Source organism: Tamandua tetradactyla, chromosome 7 (genome assembly GCF_023851605.1).
Source record: "Tamandua tetradactyla isolate mTamTet1 chromosome 7, mTamTet1.pri, whole genome shotgun sequence".
Lineage (NCBI taxonomy): Eukaryota > Metazoa > Chordata > Mammalia > Pilosa > Myrmecophagidae > Tamandua > Tamandua tetradactyla.
The window spans coordinates 149,410,192-149,435,199 of record NC_135333.1 but is presented as its reverse complement, the minus strand read 5'-3'; the positions used below and the strand labels follow the sequence as shown (position 1 = coordinate 149,435,199).

Here is a 25,008-nt window from a genome sequence, read left to right as displayed (position 1 = left end):
CAAGGATAAAATTAATTAATCTTTTGAGTAATCATTGTCTTTGAGAGATCAACTGAGCTGCTGATGATCAGAACTTTTCATTACTGGGGAATTAGACTGAGCTTATTTTGTTGAGTATTTTAAATATATTATTTGTAAGGAACCAGGTGGTAATTGTCCAAGTATAATATTTTTTTATTGTGTATGTATATGTACATTGAAAACAAATGGCATACCGTAGGAGTATACTGTTGGCATGAACACTTCTGTGATGGTTAAGTTCACCTGTCAACTTGGTGAGGTTATGGTACCCAGTTGTTTGGTCAAGCAAGCACTAGCCTGATTACTAAGAGGATATTTTAGGGATTTTTCATCACTAGGTTGATTGCCTTTATGACTGATTATATCTACAATCAACAAAGGAGATCTCCTTTAGCAATGAGAGAAGTTTTGAAGGCCTTAAAGGGAGTACTGATGAATTCAGTAGTCAGAAGGCAGAATTTCCATCTCTACTTCAGCCAGCCAGCTTCTGTTGGAGAGTTCATCAAAAATTCTTCATCAAGAGTTCCCAGCTTGTGGCCTATCCTACAGAATTCAGACTTGTCCATCCCCACAGTCATATGAGCCATATATCCTGTTGGTTCTGTTTCCCTAGAGAACCCTGAGTAATACAACTCTTAAACCCCAGGAGACCCCCAAAGCAAAATAATATCCAAATGGGGCTTCATTGTATGCTGTAAGGATCTGTAGATCAAAAATATTCCTACTAACATTAAAGCCTATCTCAAGAAACTCTTGTAGAAAAATATTCTTTAGAACACACATCAGATTTATTAACTATTATCTATTCATTTGCCTTTCTTTGGGAAACTTTCTGAATTTACTTACTTAAAATTTAAAAAAAACATATCATGGAAAAGGCAAATAAGGAAAATCTATAAATACACATCATAGGAGACATAAGGCATGAGGAGAAAAGTGATAGAAAATATAACAAAATAACATGTAATAAAGGAGGAAATTAGACAGTCTAGAAGGAAATTGAATTCATCATTGTAATAAGAATCTATTCCAACTCTTACGTGTTATTCAAAAAAAAATAAAATATAAAGCTGTTGCAATATCAAAGAGGGAACTGAGAAAGAGGCAAACTGAACTAGTTGGAAGTGAAGACATGGATCTATTAATGGAAAGTTAGGGGCAGAATGGGACAAAGTGCTGTTAAATGAAATTGTGATTAAGAATATCAAATCATAGATGCCAAAACAATCTAGTCTAGTCGTCTTGTTATAAAACGGGAAAATGCCAAGGAAGTTAACAATCTCCAAGTTTAGAAGCCAACTTAGATAAAAAGAAAGCACTGAAAGCAAGATTATCTTGTGTTCTTTCCAGTTAAATAAAACTGTAAGTTAATAATAAATACCATATGACATCAAGTGAAGCCACCGAAAAAATCATACAAAATCCAGAAATTGCACTGGCTTCTCATGGACACTCAGTCAATATTGGCAGTAAAGTTAACTATGTAAAAAATAGTAAACTAGCCAAAACAATTAAAAGAACAAATCAAAATTATAAAAATATGCATTTAAGCATGTATACTGGCTATTTTTCATAAAGTCATCCTATTAAAATTTTAAACCTAAAATTCTTTTATTAAGAGGTAAAATAGCCCTTGACATGGTTTGCTGTTGCTTTAGTAAAAAATATGGCCAAAAATTCTTGGCATGTGAGTTGCACTATCATTGCAAACAGGAACTTTGGAACATGATGTTTTCAAATTTTTGCCCACTTGATGGACAAAGCTTCCTTGGCTCACTGGCTTCCTATTTATACAGTCATAATGTGTGCTTTCAGTAGGAGCTCATACTATGATAATAATAAACAGGAGAAGCCACACAGACCATTGTACAGTAGAAATGAAACACAACATGCAAGGACTATAATTGCATTATTAGTGTATTTCAGAAACTTATTCTTTAGCATTTAAAGAATCTGAAAGCTCCAAAATGCTAGCCCACATTTGGGAGGAAGAGATTTCTGAGCATCAAAAATAAGTAAACTTATGAATGCAAATGGTTATAAAACAGTTATTTTCTGGAGTCTCTTTTTTTTTAAAGATCTAGATTCCTTTACAAAGCAAATATAATGTCATGTTAAGCAAAAATATATAAGGAATAGCAGTGGCTTTTTCATAATGAAGAAAAGCAGAATTTAAAATCACTGTCTGATTTTCCAAAACTATGGCAATGCATAGACCTCTTTTCTAATTTTATATGTAGGAAGGAAGACTTACTGTTTTGTTGATTAATGTTGCAGGGGTCCACCATCGGGACATGAACTGGTGCAAAACAAGAGGTGGAAACTCTCCATGCATTTGCATGAAGTTGTGGGGTACCTTCTATCATGCCTGATGGAGAACTGAAAAAGCAAGACAAAGCTCATTTTAGTCACTTTGATTCATATATTTGTTTGAACATTTTTCCAAAAATTGACAGAAGAGAATATTCTTTTTTAAATCTATGCAGAAATCTTAGGACTTGAAATGTTCTACTAGTTCAAAATAAACATCAGCCATTAGCATCCTGTAGCTGAGATTTTACAGTGTGCCAAATCACTGGCATGCTTGGTCTTAATTTATTTTCCTCTCAGCACTGTGAGGGAAGCATCACTATCCCCATTTCTCAGAGAAATATTAAAGTTCACATAGCTGATAAGTGTCATGATCAGGATTCAAATCTGTTTGCATTGACTTAACCAAATCTCACTCACATAAGCAAAACTTAAATATGTATGTGACTTGAGGTACATGGGGAGAAGCAGGTAGGGGGTGACTAGCACGCATGATTCTTTTTGGATAAAGACAAATGTCCCAAAGGATAAATAGTCTATATTTCTGGTTCAATATTTCAATTTCCATTACCCAGCCTGAAATATCCAGGTTCCGCACTGATGTGAGAGGCAAACAAACCAAATAAAACTGAGAGAAAAGGTATAGAAGGAACCTTTTAACTGATTTTTCACATCTTCAACTTCCTCATCAAGTCAAAATGGAAGAGAAACATTTACCCTTCCGAAATCAGGCTTGTCAGCCACAATGTCCAGGAGCCAAGCACTGCTATTCCCTCTAACAGCCATCAAAATTCACTAATACAATGCCTGACACTTTTTAAGTTACAATCCCTGCTGGACACTGTGCCAGACATGGTCAAAACTGCCTAGAGAATCGGTTGGGCAAACTCTCCTGTAAGAAGCTTTTGACCACACAGCAAGGCCTGGCTGTGTACACTGCTACAACATGGCTAAGAATAGAAGACGTTGATAGATTAACCATTTTGGTTACCAGATGACTCAGCCCCTGTGAGCTAATCGGAGCCTCTCACCACAGTGAGGAGACAAGAGGGAGAATTCCGTCATACAAGCCATTCCTCAATGCCCATCCCATGACCATTTTTTCCTTTTTCCTCTTCTTTCAGTATCACATCATTCTAGAACTGTAAAGAATCCTAGCAAACATCTGATCCAAACTCTGCTTTCACAAATGAGAGCACTGAAACTCAGAGAAATTTCATGACTTGTGCAAGCCCTTTCTTAGTCTTTCCCTCTCCTTCCCGCTTTACCTCTGGACAATAAAAAGTTCAGGGTGTAGTCAGACTTCCCGGGAAGGCCTGACTCAGCATTTACTATTCACTCAAAGCAAAGAAAACAAATTTTTAATGGAAGTTAAAATACAAGCTCATTTCGTTTTTGCCTTTCACTTTATAAATAACCCTTCTGCTCTCCATAGTTGACTAACTAAAAGAAGGCATAGAAAATAAATTCTCAAGTAATTAAAAATTTCCACTCCACTATGCAGATTCATATTAACCTTTGTGAAGTAAAGAATTTTTAACTATTTATGTTGGAAAGCTAAACAATGTTCAGGACTTATCTCTGACTCTGAAATATTATCCTGCGCTGTTATCACATCTGAATGTTTACACATTGAGGAGACTGGTACCTTAGAAAGAGGCAGACAGATCTGCCATCTGTTAAACACTGACTGCTAACCCATTCTGACAAACAGGGAAAAGAAAGAAGGTTTAACATCTCTCCTTGATATCTTAGTCAAGCCATTGAATATAGTTCTGTTTCACAAATGTGATAAAGATATCAATATCTGCCCTACAAATAAAACAAAAAACGAAATAACCTAAAGCAAATGGCTTAAATGAAGGTGAAATAAAATAAATTCTCTTTTGAAATTTTAAATCTTTCTGTTGTTGTTGTTGTATGCTGTTTGGTGGGGTCATATTTCATTCTTTTTCTATGTGAGTATCCCACTAGTGCAGCACCATTTGTTGAATTTTTTGTTGGTTTTGTTGGTTTCTTTGTTTGTTTGGGAAGCGCATGGGCCGGGAATCAAACCCAGGTCGCCTGAAAAATTCCACCACTGAACTACCCTCGCACCCCCTGAAATTTTAAACCTTAAAAGCCAGTCCTCCTTGCCTGTCCAGATTTTCCTCTTGATGCCCCAATTAACATTCTACCTCGGTTCAATTAGACACATGCAAGGATTATCTACTGCAGGCAGGTTTAATGCTAGTTCCTAGAAATACAAGGAGGGAGAAGATGATCCTTTTTCTCAAAATCCTCATGGTTTTGTGTGGAAACCAGACAGATGAACGATAGATTTTTAATAGACAATGAGAAGGAGTCAGAATTAACCTTGGCTTAGGGAATATAATAAAGTTTTTAGAACAAATAATGTCTGAGTTGGGTTGGACTGGAAGAAGAGTATTTGAAGATGGTTTTCAAAAAACAAAAGCATGGCATTTGAAAAATATCTTCTCCATGAAACTTTTCCTAGTGAGGCTAGTGCATGCTGACCTGCCACAAATTCCTGCTGTATTTACAGCCAGCACCATGCATTTCAATGTTTCCTTAATTACCCCAGTATTTTTACATATATTATTATTTAATACCCTTTTGACTAGTACTAATTGTTTCTTATAGTTTGTGATCATCTCCTGAGCTTGTGTTGAGGATAGGATATGTTGCTTAAAAGTGCCCCACAGTGCTAAGCACAATAACAGGTATCAAAGAATTGACACTACATTATACATTGCTTCTTTTCACATATATGTGTAAAACAAATACAAGCATTGCGAATGTTGCACAATGGTGTTTCTTCAAAAGAAACACCAACTATCACAAATTCCATTAAATTTACATGCCAATATGATGTTTTAATGATATCATTACTACCAAATGATATACGTATTTTTGAAAATATGATTTTACTATAATTGTAAATTATATTATAATACACATATACATATATTGCATATTTATATCTTATAAATTAGAAGGGTATAATTTACTATCATTAATACTAAGTGATATTGAGAATTTATTTTAAGACAGTGATTTTTCCAAAACAAAATACTGTTAGGTTTGATGGCTGCCAGGGTAGAGAATATAAGGGACAGTGTGGTCCTCAGGCAGTGAATGACATGCCTAGATGCAAAGCCTGGCTCCCCCGTATATTAACTGCAGGACCTTGGGTAATGCAAAGTGATTCATTTGCCACTTTCAGGCCTCAGTTTCTTTTCCTGTAAAATGGAGATAGTAATCAGGTGATGGTTATAAATTTTAAATAAGATGATCCATGTAAAGCCTTTAAAACAGTGATTGCTGAATTATTACTAAAGTAAACATTTTTAAATGAAGTAAATTATATCCTTTAAATTACCAGTCATTAACTTATCTTAACTGTACAGAAATCCTACTTACAGAAAATCATCCCTTATGTTCCCATTAAAAGTGCCGCAAAGACCTAATGTTCTTCTTTTCCATGTGCTAGTGAGCTGAATATAAATTCTTTCCCCATCTATGGCAAACAGGATTTTTAAACCAAATGTGGTTTTCAGAAGAATAAATAGGGATGAGAGAGTTTGAATTTCAACAATCCCTGCAAGAAAAGAACATAAAATATTTGAGCTTTGAGAATCATTGACAGTGTTCCATAATGTTAAATACAGTTATCAGGATTCCACTGCCAAGATACCAGGAAGTGCAGGAGCCAGGCTCACGACTCCTACTTCCGGGCTCCAGTATCAGTTTTTGCCACCTTGTGCCTGCCTTCTTTCTCCCATTTCCCTTCTCCTCTCCCTCCCTCCAGGGTCAAAAGAAGATATTTATAATAGATTGCAGGTCAACACACAATTTCAGTCAACAAGCATTTCATGAACGGGTGACCCACTGACATTTGAAATCTCATCTCTTTTCCTTAACCCTGTGTATGTACATGTGTGTGTATACTTTTTGCCCAAACTGGTCATGATTAAATATTTTTTCAATGTCTTCTTCTTTCCATCTCTACTATCACTGCCCTGACTCAGCTCCCCATTCCTTGCATGTCCTACTTTAATAACATCCTAACGGCTCTCCACATGTCCCCTTAAAATCACATCCATACTGCTGTAATAGTGCAAAAAAGACAAAGACTTCTTTTTCAAACTTATCTTACATTAGATTGAACCATGTATGATTGCCATCTTTGTACAAAAATAAAGTGGTCAAATAATGGCAATTTCAAGTGGTTCAACCTAATACACGATCAAGTTCAAATTCCTCAGCATGACCCCTGGGTGACCATAATGAAAACCAGGACATTATTGAGAATGAAAAGGGTGTTATTAATAATTAGACTGAAACGCAGGCATAAACAGGGCCTGTGCCAGGGAAATCACAATGTGTGATGGTCCATGTATAATGTTTTCCTGTCTCTTCCTTGCCTACTTTCCTAATGCCCATTTCCTGATGTTCTCCACTTATCCCCTCCATGCTGTAGCATTTCCAAAGTAATTAAAGTTCCCTCTATACACACTGCACAGTTCCGCCCCTCCATCTTGGTAATTCCTCAGCTTTCCATGTTCAATGAGACATCACTTCTTCCAGAAAACTATCCTGAACACCTGTACAACTCTTTCCAGGGCTGAGTGCGATGCTTCTCCTATAGATTTCTAAAGTCCTTATGCATATCTTCAAGTTTCTCACATTTTATTCTAACTGGCTGTTTGCTTGTCTCTCTCCCCTTCCACACTCTAGGCCACCTGAGATAAAAACTAGGTTCCATAAACATGGTGGCCTCCCCATCTCTAGCTGAAGACCTGGCAATACATATGCACTCAGTAAAGGTTAGGTTAGTGAGCCAATGGGAAAATTCCGTTTCATTTTGTCTTTTTTTTTTTTTTCATGTAAAGAAAGTAGACCATTAGCATTGCTTCTTACCATTCAAATGGAAGCCGTGGTTAGGACTGGTGAGAATTTGTCCTCCACGACTAAGGGTCACTTGTTTGTTAAAATCGTCTTCCAGAATTAGGGTTATGGATTGAAGGCAGACCAAGCCAAGATTCTGCATAAATATCAAATGATCAAATAATGCAGTGAAAAAGAGATGGAGACACAGAGAGAGAGACGGGGGTGGAAGAGAGAAATGAGAGAAGGGGAAGGAGAGAAAGGGAAAAAAGTAAGGAGAAATAGAGTCCACAAAATTTCTGGTATATAGAAGGCTTGACTATAAGAAATAGAATAAAACAGCTATTGCATAATTCATTTAATATAATCTTATTCTTTATAAAATAATTTTTATATAGTACATTAAATTTACCATACATACACATATAGTTTTCAGAGAATGTGAAAATGAAAATGCTTTCAATAAAATGCCCATAATTATGTTTTCCTTAGAAAATAAACTCCCTTTCAAAATTAATCTAACTGGTATATTAAACATAAAAAATTCAATTAGGATTCTATGTAGAAAGCTAATTCAGACTCAAACATATTACAGAGAAAGATAAATCAAGCCGAAAAAAATGTAAATAAAGTATTTCAGAACTTTCGATAAATTGACCATCTCTTATTGGAATAAGACTACAGAAATTAAAGATTTTGGCAAAATTTTGACTATCAGATTTAGAGAGATGGATGAAAGAAAAATCTTCCGTATTTACAAACTATTAATGTGTTTATTATTTTGAGGAAAAGATCTAAAAGAAGTATTCCAGTATGATAAGAAATTCATCATATTCATTTTAAATGATATAAAATCTGTTCAATTCTGTCAAAAAAATCAACTTTTCAAAACACCTATTTTTAAAGTAACCAAAAACTTAGGTCTATTTTGAAATCATGCAGGAAATGTTAAAATATTACACATGTAAATACCACCACTTTTTTAAAAAGGAAAAATGCAATTAATTATATAGTATTTCATCTGTTCCAAAACACATCTGTATTCATATTTAACATTCTGAAATCAGGGTACAATGAACAATCAATACTGTGGCATTGATTAATTATCAGCTTTTTTTCCTTTCTTTGTATACAATAAAATAATGCACATCTTAGCAATCAGTGGTGTCTTAAATTTGACAAAAGTAGCCATATCCATTTATGTTACCTTTCTTAATGTAGATGCAACACTTGAGTGAAAAAGAAGTGTATATCTGGTCACTTTGACATAAAAAGATGTTCTCACCTGCTCACAGGGTGCTTTCTGTAAAGTGATTGTGAATTTATCTTTCCCAGTCCCTTTCACAAGGATGTACTGGCACATGCCAATGAAAGAATAATGTCGACCATCGAAAGTTGTAAAATGAGAATCACCCACAACAGAGCACTGAACTACAAAAAAAGAAGAAAAATAAAGGAGGAAGAAATAGTAAGAAGAGAAGGAAGAAATTAGGTTAATTCTTTGAAAAGCAGGAGGTCATTTTAGGATAAATAATCATTCATCAGAAACAAAGTTAAAAGTGTTTAAAACTTACTGGTTTGAAAAAAATCACTGGACTAAATTATGAATTTAATTTAAAATTGATTAACTGATAGCTCTTCTGAAATACTTTTTACATTTTGTAAGATTTTCTCTCTTTTAATAAATTTTAACCAAAGTTGCCTGCTTAAAGTTATTATTAATGTAATTTTCATTTATTTATTCTCTGACTCCCACATCTGTAGATCATTACATCTCTTCTTATATAGGAAATGTCATTATAAAAATTAGTCCTATCTTCTCCCCCAAATTAAACAAAATATCTCAAAAGTATTTTAAAAGATTACCTGGACAGTCATGCTCAGTGCAGTTCCAAACTCCACCAACACAAACACTAAAGGAAATTTTTTTAAAAATTAATCTACTGGTATAGAGAAACTTTGCTAATGTTTGCATCAAAATATTGTTTAGTATCCAAAATATATCATGTTCATAAATTCATAATAATCTGATTTGAAAAACACCTCCACCAAAGCTTAATTGAACGATAATTTAGGTTTGGCTAGCACCTAAATTATTATCTTTGATGTGTCATACTTGGTAATGAGTAAAGATGATACAAAGGGACAACAAAATAGTAGGAACAGAAATACTATCTAAGCAGAGAATTTCTGTTTCATGCCCTTTTTCATTTCCTAGACTAAAAAAAAAATTAACATGTAAAAATGTTTGCCTATATCATTAAAGAAATACACACAAAGTTAAGATTAATAAGTTAACTCTTCTACTAAAATACAAATATGAAAATGGACTTAGAAGATCATCAAACATTAAAAAGAATGTAGTCCTCTTACAATAAATAAATTCTACCTTTTCCCCTCACAAAGTTGATATGCGTTTTAGAAGAACTCAAATCAACATCCAAGATCTAGATTATTCAATTGCACTTCATTTGTATGCAGTGACACAAAAGGGAAAAGAGCCTATTGACATTTGGATCTGTTTCTTTTTAGGACTGCCCTGGAGGGATTTTATGTTTGCCTACAGTCTCAATTATTGCTAATTTAATAACAAATTCTAAATGTTTCTAATCATGGTCAAAAGTTGGCATTATAGATATTTACTTTTAAAATACTTTTAAAAGTTAAGTAGAGAAGCCCAGGAACACCATCAATTTCTAAGAACAAAGGTATTCACAAATTAATTATTGCAAATAATCCAAAATGCAACAGATCCATCACATAGATATAAATTTTTATGTAAATTACAAATCAATTTATATTTTGCATATAAAAATATATAATTTATATTCATATATACTTATATATGTCCCACCCCCGTGGAGTTTGAATAAAACATAAACTGTATATCATTAAATTGATATCTCTTAGTCTCCAGTATTCTAGGGTAGCTAGAAGCAAAAACCTAAAATTGTGAAATTGTAACCATGTCAAACTCTGAAATAGGTTCTACAACTAATTGTGGTGCTGTGCTTTGAAATTTATAGCTTTTTTGTATACATGTTATTTTTCACAGAAAAAAGAAGGAAAAAAAGTCGATCATGATAATAAAAAGATATTTAAGCCCTCTAGCCTCCGATACTCTGGAGCAGCTAGAAGGAAAAATATGAGAGGATCGTATGGTAGCCCATGACAAACTCTGGGATCTATCCTGTAACTACTTGTTGAAGAGCTTTTGAAAACTATTGCCTTTTTATTTCTTTGCTTTGTACATATGTTATACTATACATTAAAAAAAGTTAGATCAAAATAAATAAATAAACTACTAATAAAAAAATCCAAACTATGTTTTGGAATTTGGGGAAGAAGATCATTAATAATAAGTATATTCCTTTAAGCATCTGTCATATTAAAGTTGTCAGCTGGCCAGCTATCGAAAATAATTGGCTGTACATTGATCACATACCATTCAGTACATTCTTGTTCAATTTTTGAACCAACTGAAAAAGCTAATCCATGAAAACTACATGGGCAATTTTCCAAGGAGATGCAAGTTCCATTTTCCATTATGAGACCTATTTAAGAAAAAACACATATCAAATTCTCAAATAATAAAGACTGTATTCTTTGAATTTAATAATAACCAACTTTTGTAGAACACCTGCTTACACTAGGTACTGGTAATACAATTTTTTTACTTTCAAAGAGTTGCCAATAACCCTTATAAGGGGTCTATTTTGAAGGTTTTCATCTTTCTTATCCCGTGACATACAATCAAAAGCTCACAGTATTCTGTATAGCATAAAGGTAGCTCAACAGTATTTCCTCATTTCTGGGGAAAGAAGAAGAAGAAGGAAAGAATATTTTATTGGTTTACTCTCTGTTCATCTCAATATGAGAGAGGTTTATACTATGATCATACAGATAATAAAGAACTAGGCAATACCAAAAAAAAAGGGGTGGTGCTATCCAGTGAACTATTTGCTACTTCTTTCTGACAATTAATGAAGGTTGAGCCAGAACAATCAACGGTATTATTAGGCAGGCATTTTCATTTAGAAGATCGTTTCATTTTTCATAGCAAGATGTTCTAGATGAAGGGAAAAATTATTTATAATTAGGGGGCATGGATGTCATATTTGGTCCAAGCTCCTTACCTCATCTTTGACTGGCAATGAACAGTTCTGACCATATTTTGAGAAGCAGTGACAGCAACGCACTGAGTTCAATAAATCTGTGTCCCGACTAGTACTCATTCTCATTAAGTAATGACCCTGGAAAAATTGCTCAACATCTTGGTACTTCTTTTATTTTTTTCTTTTTTGAATTTGTAAAAATAAAAGGGTTTGAGCAAATAATCAATGTTCTTTATAAATGTTGATCAGTATAGCAGGATCAATCCTAAACTTATACCCCACTTCTATCACTAATACTATGTTACTTTTAATCTGTCTGAGCCTCAGTTTTATGGCAACTAGAAGGTCAGGTAAAATAATTTATGGGGGGCACTGAGTATCTGGAACACAGCAGGCACCCAGTTCTTGATGCTTGTCTTTAGAGATGCTAATCAGGAGCTGTTATAATGCCAAAAGAGATGTGATAAAATAGTAGTGTTATCCTTTACTTGAATTTTTTTCCCTAGGGGAAATTTAAGTGTTCCATAAATTATAACTGATTACAATGTGGTACTTTTAATTTTATGAAGGAGAAATCAAAGCATGCAATATTACATGCTTTAAGATCATACAGCAAGTCAACAGAATTGTAGAAATATGGAACTCAAATTTCATGATTCCTGGTCTCCATCTCTTAGATGTTGGGCTCAACCAACAATGACTTAAATGTCCAACAGTACTTTAGGCCCTATTATCACTTTTAATCCTTGATCTCAATAATTATTATAGAATACAGGGACTGTTTATCTTTGCATCCCCTACACTTAGCAAAACATAGCCATTAGAAGTTGCTCAATAGATATTTTGGATCACATTAAAAATGAAAGGAAAATTTAATAGAGCACTTAATGGCAATTAACATGGTATGAAAATGTATATCATAAAATTTCAGAGGACTTCAAAGGAGTAACTAAAGTCTTAGCATAGAAGACCTTTAGAAGATAGAATATGGGTAAGAACAGGGAAAGAATAAACAAAGGCAATCAATGCATAAAGTAATCACAAAAGAAAAAAGTCATGTAAGATCTTTTAAATATTAAAACTACATTCTTACTGTTAAATTGTGAAGGATTTATCTCTAGACTTGCTTTCATCTTTAAAAACATGAAAATATACCAATTATTAGATATTTTTAAATGTTCAAGAGAAGAAAAGATTTGCAAGAGAAGAAAAGATTTGCTAAGTGTAGGGGATGCAAAGATGAACAGTCCCTGGGAAACTTGCAATCAATAAGCCATTTATTAATAACAAGTAGTTTTTCCTCCCACAAGGGTCTCCATTTTCTAGAAGGGTAGAAAATTGCAACAGTACTAATGTCACGGGAGGTGACATCAGTACATTCATCTCAGAACAGTAGGTACCAGTTTCCAGGAGTGCAGACATTCCATGAGTTGCTCTCATGCAGCACTTACCATCTGGGCAGTAACATCCATCAAGACAGTGGAGGTTGCTCCCTAAACACTGGTTCTCAAATGTGCAGGTTGGTGGGCAACAACTGATACAATCCCGATGGACAAAGCTGTCATCACATTTATCAGCTAAAATGGGCAAACGGGGGGAGCTGTAAATCAACTTCACTCACCATCAAGCTTTCAAAAAGAATTACTTACAGTGTTTCAAAAAGCATACAAGTTTATATTACTTATTATGACATCAATAACAAATATTGCACATTGTTTGTTAGGAACAGTAGTATGAATTTTGAGCACCAGGATAAGCCTAAAGTTAACAAAGGTACAGAGGGCTTGGAAAATAAGAAAACGTACTGCATGCCGGAAAGTCATCTCTCCAGTCTTGGATAGGGTAGCCAGCGTGGGAACAGGCTCTCGCATACTCTGTGGCTGCTCGACAATACGTATCATCATCGTCAGTTCTGGAAAGTAAAAAGACACACCCAGAATAACAAGGGAAGCATTGACAGAAACCATGACTTTGAGCTCTTGGTCCCTGGAAATGATGAGGGCATGGGAAATATTCCAATATTAATTGATGTCATCATGTGTCTCTAATAATACATACTATCATGTACATTAACAGAGGGGACATATAAATGTGTGAGCCCAACTACATTAGTCTAAACAAATTGTCTACATCAAAATCTTTCTGTAATTTGCATGCTTTTCTTTTGAATCCAGGAAATTCCTATACTGAAAAACACTTCTCTTTTAATTATGACATTCTTGCCAGAATCATTGTATGGATTTTTTGCTCCCCCACAAAGCATCCAAGACGTTTAAAATTTAATAAAAACAGATAAAATTCTATGACACCAGGAACATAAAATATGATATATCAAGATACCAAGCTTTAGATTGTCCACATATTGGAATAAAAATCAATACTAATAAACCATAGCACCCAAATTATTTTGATGATTCTTTAGAGGTCTTTGCAATAAGATTCCAAAGTATTTTTGACAGAATGAATAAATAACATTTATCTTAAGATTTAGAAAAAGATTTTGAATTCTTTCAAGTTTAAATTCCTAAAGCTAATTACTTTTATAACATTGCTTCAAAAGTAAATAATCTCTAATTATTTTTTATTATCACCTTAGAAGCTTCCCAAACAATTTTTTATTATAAAAGATCTGCAAATTCTCAATGCAGAGTAACAAGGTCCTTACAAAATAAACAGGTTTTATAACAAGGTAGTGAACTTGTTTTTCAGCCCAACCCAAACTCAAAATTGAACAATTAAATATCTTACAGGATAACAACCTTAAGAATGTTGTATTTTGTGAACCTTAACATTTTCAGTATCACTATTGCAAAAGTCTCAAACGGTACTCATCTTGTATAACTGTAATTGGAGCCATGAGCTTATCTAGTCCCATTAACAGAGATTTAGGAGTAAAAAAGGACTGAGCACAAAGCTTCAGAAGCTCAGAAAATATTCTAAACCACCAGATAAGAGACATCTCTGAAAAAAGTATAAGCTAAAATTGCTTAATTTCTGGGATGACATTAAATATATTATTTGCATTAAAATATGCACATTGCTTCCTACAAATTATTTGGCGGTTTCAAAAGTGAGCAAAGCAACTGAATATTGATTTTTCAACCCAGTCCAACTATTATTACAGTAGCTATCATTTATTAAAGACCCCCATTATTCTAGGCACCATGCTAGAATATGACATTCAGCATTTCCCTAAAACTCACAACAGAACAAGAAAGACATTATGATCCCAATTTACTAAGAGGAAAGTGAGTTTATTTTTCTATTTTTAATTTAATTTTAATACAAAAAAATATGCACTAAAGGATAATTGTTCTCAAATCAATTGATCCTGGCATTACAAAATTAAAAACATTTGCTTATTGCTAGGTTTAGCATCCTTAGAAGCAGAAATAGGTGAGCATTTCAAGGATTGGTATTGTATCATCCCTCAAGTTCAAATTCAAATGTCTTCTTCTCTATGGAGCCTTTGTAGACAGTCCCTAATAAAGTTAGCCGTTGTCTCTTCCACAGTCACTGCACTTTGCATTTAGGGCATTATGTCATTGCTGGAGACCTGTTTCCCTGCTCCACTAGCATATGGGGCCCTTAGGAGAGGAGCAATGTCTTAATCGTTCCTGTTTCTTCAGTGTGTGGCACAATGCCTAGCTCAGAAGAAATATCTTGAATCAAATTCAAGATGTGGTCATAATGTATGCAGGAAACTAATCTATGTTCAACCAATTCACATTTTCATTCTAGTGGTGCAGGATCATTGTGTTGCAGTTTCATATTATAGGAAATGAAGAGAATTTCCTCTAGGGGCGAAAGAATTCAAGTAGGTCTAGTCCTGGGTTAAATATTAAGGAAGAGGTGTTGAAAGCAAACTTTTGCATCTTCTTACTTGCCTTCTATCAATACCCACTTACTCAATAACAATACGGTTCCCTTTTTATTACATACCCACTCTGTCTCCAAAGCCTGTCTCTGCTTCTCAAACATATCTCTTAACATATCTTAATTGGTGTCAGCTGATTTTAGCCAGTAGAAGATATGTCTCTATCACTGCTATTTTTATTTTCCCTGAAGAAAGCCTTGAAGTTTCAAAAGTCAAAGCCAAAGAATAGCAAAAGTATAAAAGACAAAGACATTTATTTATTTATTTATTGGTGCATGGTCTGGAAATTGAACCCCAGTCTTCCGCATGAAAGGACATTTATTTCTTAATGATGAAATTTTAGGTGGCATGTATGTGGCAGAGGCTGCTTTTTGTCCTTTAATGTCCATTACCCTTTCTCATATTCAGTATTAGATCTCCCAAGTTCTTGCTAGGTAGGTGCTGCCCACCCAAAGACCACATTTCTCAGCATCTCTTGACCTAGAGGTGACCATTTTTCTAGTTAAAGTGAGAGTGGAACAAAAATCTTCTAGGTCATTTCCTTAAAAAAGCTTCCAGCCCTCTACTTCCTTTTGTCCCTTCCCAACAACTAAAATGTGGACATGGTTTTAGTGAGCCAATTTGGGCCATGAAATCGAGAAGAATACCATAATACCCTAGGCCAGGGGGATGGTGTAACAACAAGATTGATGAGTATTTGGAAATCTCATGGAGCAGAACCATAGTACCAACCCAAGACCAATTACTGGATGGGTTTTTACACATGATGTCAGCCAAAAGGCTGAGAAGCAATGGATGGGTTTTTGTATGAGAGAAAAATAAATGTTCAATTCATTTAAGTCACTTACATTGACAGTTGAAGCAGTCAGTGGATAATAAATGGAAAATGATGTTCCAGGAATTACCAAATGATACTCCAATTCAGCCTACTTTAGAAAAATGTACTAAAGATGAAATATGGTAAGGCAAGTGAAAATACTACTGGAGAATGGCCCACGAGTGAGTCACTGTGGAATAGTAGAATTTTAAATTATGTATTCATAGGTGAATAAGGACCATGGCCCACTCTACAGAGATCCCTAAAAGAGACCCAATAAACAGAATAAAAAGATCTAACAATATAGCTTTTAAATAAAAAGTAAAACCAAATGAGGAATAGAATTTTTTTAATTCTAGAGTAAGATAAGTACTCTATATTTTAAGTGAACTAGGAGCTCTTTCAAAGCTCTTGTATTAGCTTAGGAATCACTGAACTGCAGTGACTGTACATATAAATCAAGTTATAATTGTATGCAACTCAGAATTAACAGATGTCACAAATCAGCTAATTTTGATATCTGAAAAAGCTCTTTATTATTATTTTGCAATAATCATAATTTAATTAAAGCAGAATAGTTATAGACAACACAATTTAATATTACCTCATTCTCTCCTTTCTGTTCTCACCTTTGATATGGTTAAACCTCTTGACAAGCTACCCAAAGTGTAATAAGTGGGTGGTTTCATGCAAACAAAATCTAGTGTGGCTTTTCACACAAAGTCCCCATCTATCATCTACATTTCTTGGTATTCTTAAAAAAATTCAAATGCATTAAATTTACCTGAGGTATGCTTGAACATCCAAGATGGCTAATCACATAAACATGGTAAATTAAGAAATAAAATAAAGTGAACTTCACTTCAACAATGAGTAATTTATATAGTCAGTACTGATGAACATATTGTGATGAGTCTTAATGAATTTCTCTCTATATGACTACTTATTCCAGGTCCTGGGGTCCACAAATAATCCTGGGGTCTAGTCTACAGATTAGGTATGTATGGTTAGAATACAGGTGCTTGTGCCCTCGGATGAGAAAAATATTACATCTTTATTGTCACTAATGGGCAACTAAAATTTACCATTTCCATCAATTAGGCATATAAGCACCCCATCACGGTGGCATTAGCAAGTATCTGTGACTTCATCACCAACAGAAATCATAAGTGTTTTTATAGCTCCTTACAGCTTTTACAGATATCATAAAATAACGCTACACTCACCACTGTGTCACATTATAGAAATAATTAGACCTTAAATGCATGTAAAATATATGACAAATGTATTTATTTTACTCTTTAGATAATACCATTTACATATTAGGACTGCCTTTGTAATCTTATGTGTTTTATTTTGTGCATTCAAAACATGATTCTGAAAAGGAGTATGCAGACAACTCTAGATGTGCAAAGGAGTCAGTGGCATAAAAATGGTTGAGAACTGTTGGATTCTGTTCATGCTGCTCATGTAAAACATGACCACAGTGCCTGTTGCAGAAAGCTTTCAACAACTTTAGTTTCTTTCTTTACAATTTCACAGTTGCTTTATATTTCCCATTACATTTGTGAACTGCCAGAACATGCTAAATTACAGAAGTATCTTTTGTTCTTTTGGGTTAAAAACAATTTTTATTGCAAATACTAATCCTTTCACTTACTTGCAGAGATCATTAACACAGCTGGCAATATATGAATATGGATCAATATATTCATGGCAGCTGAGAAAAGGAAACTGCAACAGCATCTGACACTTGAAGAAGATTGCCTGTGCAGAAGAAGATGCGGTCAACGGAGCATATTCAATGGCCTGTATATTCTCATTTTCATTATGGATCTTATTTGCAAAACTGTTAGTTCTTACCAGGAAAGAGAAGGTATTTTGTGCTTACAAATTTCAACCAATATTTTTCAAACTACATATTTTCATGATGAGGACTGCTTTTATGAAACTTGTTATATTCATATTTCTGCAATAATCCTACAGTCAGCCTGTTGCAATTATACTTCCGGCATTTAATATTTTGTAATCGTGTTCCATTAAAAATTCTTAATGATGAATATACAAATATTACAATGTTTACTATGTTCAACATGCTCAGATTTTTCACATCAAATTTACCTCAAATGCTGGCATTCCACTTGAGCATGGATTTGGAAAATCTGACGGTGTGGATACACACTTGGCGTCATCTGGAGTTTGCACTGACCAACTATTTGCAAACATAGCAATGTCTTCTGTGTAGTCCTCTATTTCACACAAACACGCACACACACAGAAAAAACAAATGTGCAACAGTATCATTTCACAAACATAGATAAGGTTCTTCAATATAAACTTACTGAGGTAAACTCAGTAACAATTAACAGATGACATTAGACTATAACACTATTTGGGCAGAATAAAAATAAACTGAACAAAGTATAAGTATCAGACAAAAGTTAGTACAATTGGGGAGAAAAAGTAAATTTATGACAACAAGATGGGGAAGGAGTGAAACAAGCAGGTACAAAATGCAGACCTGTGAAGCGCAAATCAGTCAACATAGAGTTTGTGTTATAGAGAGGAGGGGAAATAAGGGTAAAACTAAGAAACATAACTAAAAGTTTGGTGTAAAAGTCCCATTATACTTGATGTTGATCAGAATCTGACTGAAATTCCAGTTCTGTTTTGGGGGTGCACAAGAAATTTTTTTTTTAAATCTTTGTTGAGTCCTTGGGGAGATTTCAGAGGACAACCCCACAGATGATTAAAGACAGGAAAACACACCTGGGGAAGACAAACTAAGAAGTGAACCCACTTTATCTGAATATGATAAACACTTTTTTTGTTTGTTTGTTTCAGCATGGGCAGGCACTGGGAATTGAACCTAGGTTTCTGGCATGGCAGGTGAGAACTCTGCCACTGAGCCACCATGGCCCGCCAAAAAGACTTTTTTTTTTTTAACATGATGAACAGTTTTTATAACAGGGTCAGGAGGGAGCCCAATATTAAGACTCATGAAGCTTATCCTGACATTATTTGGACCTAATGAACTGTCAGCAACAAATTGACAGTTAGCGGTGCATTCTCTGGACTCTCAGCTCCAAATCAAGTTTAAATTGTCCCAGCACCTGGCCTCTAGAGTAAACTAAGTCCTAATATGGAACTTAATCCTGCCCCAAAATCAAAGACTGAATCTCAAGTCTCATGGAATTGACAAACACAAACAAGATGACATTTCACAGTTCCATCTAAGCCAGTTAGACTTCAGATTTGGGCTTCAGGTGCTTCAGATTTACCTGGCCACAAGGTCAACCACTGAAGGCCATCTCCAAGACGCTAGAATCAAACATCTCCAGGCCACCACCTGGGTATGCCTGACTCCTTTCCCAAGTCAAGTGATTTCACCCTCCTTTCAGCATCTTCAACGTGAGAAGATAATGTCTATGTACTGCCACCAATCATCGGGGAAATGGTGAATTTGTTCTCTCTAAAGTGTAAATTCCCAAATTTCACTGCAGCCTGTGGGACTCTGGCCCTTATTCCTCCTTCCCTCCAATCTTCTAGTCCTACTCTTGATCAATCTGCTCCTGTCATATCAGCTTTATGCTATTATTCTTCAGACGCACCCCAGGGCATTTGAACTAGCTCCTCTTCCTCCAAAAACATTCTTTACTCAAATCCTCCCACGACTCTTTTCCTCACTTCATTTAGTCATCTGCTCAGCTCAGTGTGGCCTCCTCAGAAGGCACAATATCTAGACCATCACCAAGCACACACTGCTCTATTGTGATCTCCTTCCCCTCATCCCCACATATGGTTGTCATTGCCCACAAAAATCACATTTTAATTTGTTTGCCTCTATCTATTTTGTCTATTTATAATGCATACTGCACGAAGCAAGGGCACTTTGAAAACTGTTCTATTGCTATATCCCTAGTTTAGTATCTGGCATATAGCAAGTGCTCAAAATACATTTGCTAAATAAGTGAATGAACAAAGACAAGAAAGTTTGCAATATTCATTAAATAGATAATTAGAACCCTAGAGCTTTCAGATGTGATTGGCCTACTTCTGCCTCTCTGACCGTTCAAAAATTGAAACACACTGCACTAGGGGACCTGCTCTAATATATTAACTTGAAAATGGAAAAATCAATGTCCTTTTTAAGTAAATCTACCGACCACATTTCTTTTCAAAACATTTTCATCTTTTAAAAGGCCTGCAGAACCAAAATTATTTCCTAAAGGTCAACCTATTTCAATATTTTTGCCCAAATTTTAATGTTACTAATCAACATTGCCAGTCTCCTGGGGTTCACTTAATTCCAGCTTTTGAATCACAATATATAGGTATTTTTACTATGTTGCCTAAAGAAAAAGAGTCATGAATGTTGTTTATTAATATGATAGTTTAAATCCATACTAACTAGTGTTCTGGATCCCGCTAAACTAAAATTAAAATGCTAATTTATAGCATAATTTGGAACACTTTTAAGAATGAAAGAGAGGCACTATTAATAATTATACTAGGATGACAATAGAAAACAGTACTTCTCTGTTGGTGTGTAGCTAAGTGTAGACATGAATTATGGAAACAAAATTCTCAACTAGATAACAAACTGAAATCTTCCTACATACACAGAAATTCTGCAAAGCCTCATTTCTTTGTGAAGTCATCCCTGAAGAAAAAGAAGGAATGCAAAGAAATGCATTTTTAATCACTGATAAAAGATTACGTGTTCAATGACATTCAATCAAACTGTCTAACTGCCTCCAAAGATTTATCTAATCAGCAAAATGCAGGCACAATATTAGACATCCTAACACAAAAAGTAATAAGGCTCATCTAGAGACATTTTCTAGCATTAGGTCAATGTGGAAGAAAGTCCCAGGGTGTGTTCTAGTCACTTCTCTAAAAGTTATTTTAAATTAGTTGATGTGTTGTTTTGTCTTTTACTTAATTCTCTGCCTTGCACTTTTTACCAAATAAAACTATGAAAAACCTAAAAAATATTTCCATTTAGGTACATGCTATATACATCCTGGTGTCCTTTTTGCCTTGATCAATCGCTTTCTGTCAGTCTTCCTTCCTTAAATATATATAATCTGCTTACTCACATAAATATAAATTATATATATATATATGCTGTCTCAGTTACCTCACTGTGAACACCCATTTTATGCTCCAAGTTATTAAGGTCTGTCTGACCTTAACTCAAATCCCTAGCATCAATCTCCTTGCCTAACAAGAGCTGATGCCATTTCTATCCTGGTCTCCATACCATGTTCGCTGTGTTCCAGGGACAGATGTCCGTGGCTTTATTTTTTAACCTAAAACTGAGAAATAGATTGAGTATTACTGTTTCATGAAGCTTTGATACAGAAGAAAAAGAAACCCATAGTTACCATCTCATTGATTCTGCCTGATCCAAATCCCTGCTTCTTAATACAGACTCATTCACTCCTCTCCACTCCATTCCCACTCTCCACCAAACCAGAATGAGCTCCACTCAGCCAACAGGCTCTGCTCTGCGGATGGGCTTCCAGGAAAGCAAAGCCAAACTTGCATCATCCTATTCAAAATAGCCTGAACACCATCTCATGTTGATCCCATACTGTACATCTGTAGTGTGTTCACTGACTTTTAAAGATTTCCAAGGATATTTTTTCATTTGACCCTCACAGACTGGTAAGCTCTCAGGGTCATTCCTATTATCTCCATTTTACATATAAGGAAACTGACTCCTTAGGGCTCTGCTCTCTACTGTAGCTATTAGTAAACTAATCTTGATGATGCATTATCCAACTCAGGTAAAATGCTTGCACTTTAACAAGGGTCTCTGAAAGCAATGATTCTAACTAAAACTTCTCATTTCAGCTCCATCATAGGCTTATTGAGGAGTACCAGGGGATGATTATAAATTAATTAAAATTTCTTATTAATTATATACCAGGCACTATAGTGTTTCACAGAGATTGCTTCATTTAATCCTTGCAACTGTGTGAGGTATATACTATTATTGCATTATTAAACTTAGAAAATTTAGTAAGTGGAAACAAAGATTTTGAATCCCCACAGTATGACTCTAGAACCTACACTCTAAGTAGACCTTTACTATACCTTAAAAGACAAAATCTGGACAACTCATGTCCATTAATTTTATAATATAACCCACAAAGAGTTAGAGTTAGTACCTTACAGCTCAAAAGGCGATTTCACACATGTTTATGTCAGCATAGGGTTGCAAGACAGTCAGATCTGCACTTCAATCTGGACAGCCATTTACAAGCTGGGTTATATTGGGCATGTCACCTTTTCTCCTCATTGTAAAATTAATACAATACTAATAAAAAAAAGAATTAATGCAATACTACCCAACTTACAGGTTGCTGTCAGAGATAGGCATAATATAGGTATTTGCTCATATTAACTACTATTACAAATAGTATCATGTGATATTACTGACAACTCTGTGAGTTCAGCATTACTATATCCCTACTTGACAGATGAAAAAATAACTGAGCATTAGAGAAATATAAATTTTGCCTTAGATTCTAAAACTTAGAAGAGGTGGAACAAGACTCAAAGCCAGGACAGCTGGATCTAAGAACAGTATTCCTTCCTATGTACCTCTCTGTGCGGACCTAAAGCAAGACTGTAGCCTTTGAATCTCTCATTGTGCTACCCCTGCACACTGCCACTTGAACTGAAAACAGAATCCATTTCTAATAGGTCACCGAGGTTAGCTTCATGACTTGAAATAAACAAATGATTACCTGTATACATCATTACACATGATAAAATCTTTTCAAATTATTGTTCAATTTTGATCATGCTGTTTTCATCTCATAACCTTTACAAAACCATTATTTTTCAGTCATTTAATTAATTATTATCAATTAAGAATTACTTAATTCTGGATGAAAACTGAATGCAAACCAGTTTTCATTTAAAGTAGATGAGCTTGCTCCAAATGGGTTTAAATCACTAGAATGTAAGCTCACATAAGACAGGTCTTTGTCTGTTTTGTTCACCAATATAATTCATGCAGTGCCTGGCATGAAGTAAATGCTCAGTTGGTATTTGCTATATGAGTGAAACCTAATCTTAATTTAACAAATGTCAACTAGCGCATGGTTTTCAAGAATGACAAAAAAAATTCCTATTCAAGCCTCACTTAAGATCACTAAAAGCAAATGTGTAACAGCCACTAAGTTTACCCAACCCAGGAGAAGTCTTCAGGATATTTTGGGCAGTAAAGGAAGAAGACCCTAAAAAGCAGCCACACATTTCTTCTGCTCCACTTACCTTGCTGAATTATGAAATCATCGGATTGAATGTTATTGAAGTTTCCACAAAGACCGCATGACTTCCCTTTGTGCTCCTCAGACAGTTTTAGGTAAATTCCAGATATTCCATCCCAAGCCAATGAAAAACCAAAGGTTGTTTTCACCAGGATGTAGTCAGCTAGTTTCTCAATGAAAACTTGTCCAATTGTCTGAGGCAACGTTAAACTTGACAAAAAGGCAAATGTAATATAATAATTATGATGAAAGGTCAGTTGCAGATGATTATTTTTTCCCTAAAGTGATTGAGATAGTTAAATAAAAGAGAATTATTCCCCAAGCTTATATAAACTATGGAGTTAGATCTTTCAAGCAACAAATCCATAAGAAAGCTCAACATTAAAAAAAAACAAAAAACTCAACATCAGAATAAGGAGTAAATAAAAATGATACCCGTTTCCTCATACTGATTTAGATTTTATTCTTAAAATTGATGTTTCTTTCAACTAATCAAATACATATAGCTGGTTTAAAAAATCTAGACAGTAACTTTGTTTACTTAGAATAATGTGTGCAAAAATATACCTATTCTACATCTAGAGAAATAAAGATAACCTAAAAATGCTGCTCAACATTTGAGAAGAACAAATAATGATCAAAATATGTAAGCATGTTGCTCAAGCTCTGACTTTGTTTAATTTTACTTTAAATTTGGCTATAAGTAAATAGCAGCTTCTATCCCCAAAATGTCACCTTGATACAAGTCTTTTGCCTTCCAAAAGAAACATGTCTAGGATGATTAATTATAACTTACATTTGTTTAATGCTTTGAAGTATAAAGTACATTACTGGGACATAAAATACTTGGTAAGATCGTATCTCATAAGGGCTATACTCAAAACTTTTAAATTGGAGACAATTTGGCCTATTTAAACAAGGATCACATAGAATATTTAAACTCTTGACCCAATGCATGTGTTCATACTAAGGAAGCAAGAGATACATGGGAAGTAAAGAAACTAAACAATTGGACATTTAAAAAGACAGTAAGTCACCTAGAATACTTAAAAACAAAAGTAAAAAGCACTGTGCTTTATCCATCTATGAGTACTGCATAAAAGAACAGCTGCTAAATATTAAGGAAATGGAAAAATCTCATTATTAAGCTAACCACGCTAAAGGAAAATTATAAACTATAGTGTAAGTGAGGCAGGAGGTTAACAGGCATATTCATTTATTGCTCTCGAAAATATAAATCTATGAGTTTCTTTCCAGGAAGAGCATAGCTAGCCAACTGGAACAAAAACTACCAAACTAAACACCCATAGTCCCCCAAAGAAACTACTCAAAATACCTGTAAATATTTGCACAAAGTTTGGTTACAGATAATTGTAACAAATTTGCTATAAAGACAGGGAAAAAATTAAAAGTTTACACTGGAGAATAAAGAAGACTCTAGCTCATTAGTGCCATAATATAATGTGATTTAAATGATAAATATGAGGAATTCATAGTAAAAGTCAGTATGAAATAATATCCAAAAAAGGTTACTTGTCTTGAGTTCACGAGTTCATAAAAACTATACTTAATCATAGCAGGAATAAAAGTACATCTGTTTAATAAAGATATTTCATGATAATGGATGCTAACCATATGAAGGATAATTGGTTGTTGTGGGTATTTGTTTTGCTTGGTCATTTGCCATTT

At 34.4% G+C, this 25,008-nt stretch overlaps 1 protein-coding gene across 4 annotated transcripts in view; it reads right to left on the bottom strand.

Annotated features, from left to right (window-relative positions):
• The window catches only part of OTOGL (otogelin like), a 156,547-nt gene that overhangs the window by 114,851 nt on the left and 16,688 nt on the right, over positions 1-25,008 (bottom strand). For all 4 annotated transcript variants that reach the window (XR_013155846.1, XM_077111518.1, XM_077111519.1 and 1 more), the window contains exons 8-18: positions 23,324-23,529; positions 18,152-18,279; positions 17,691-17,797; positions 13,142-13,248; positions 12,788-12,913; positions 10,667-10,775; positions 9,088-9,134; positions 8,507-8,652; positions 7,255-7,378; positions 5,755-5,932; positions 2,276-2,400 (exon numbers count right to left, since the gene is read on the bottom strand). Coding sequence is in view for 3 of the 4 variants with exons in the window: in XM_077111518.1 (XP_076967633.1) it covers positions 2,276-2,400; positions 5,755-5,932; positions 7,255-7,378; positions 8,507-8,652; positions 9,088-9,134; positions 10,667-10,775; positions 12,788-12,913; positions 13,142-13,248; positions 17,691-17,797; positions 18,152-18,279; positions 23,324-23,529 (1,403 nt within the window). In the remaining variant the exon portion in view is untranslated. The remainder of the gene's footprint in view (positions 1-2,275; positions 2,401-5,754; positions 5,933-7,254; positions 7,379-8,506; positions 8,653-9,087; positions 9,135-10,666; positions 10,776-12,787; positions 12,914-13,141; positions 13,249-17,690; positions 17,798-18,151; positions 18,280-23,323; positions 23,530-25,008) is intronic.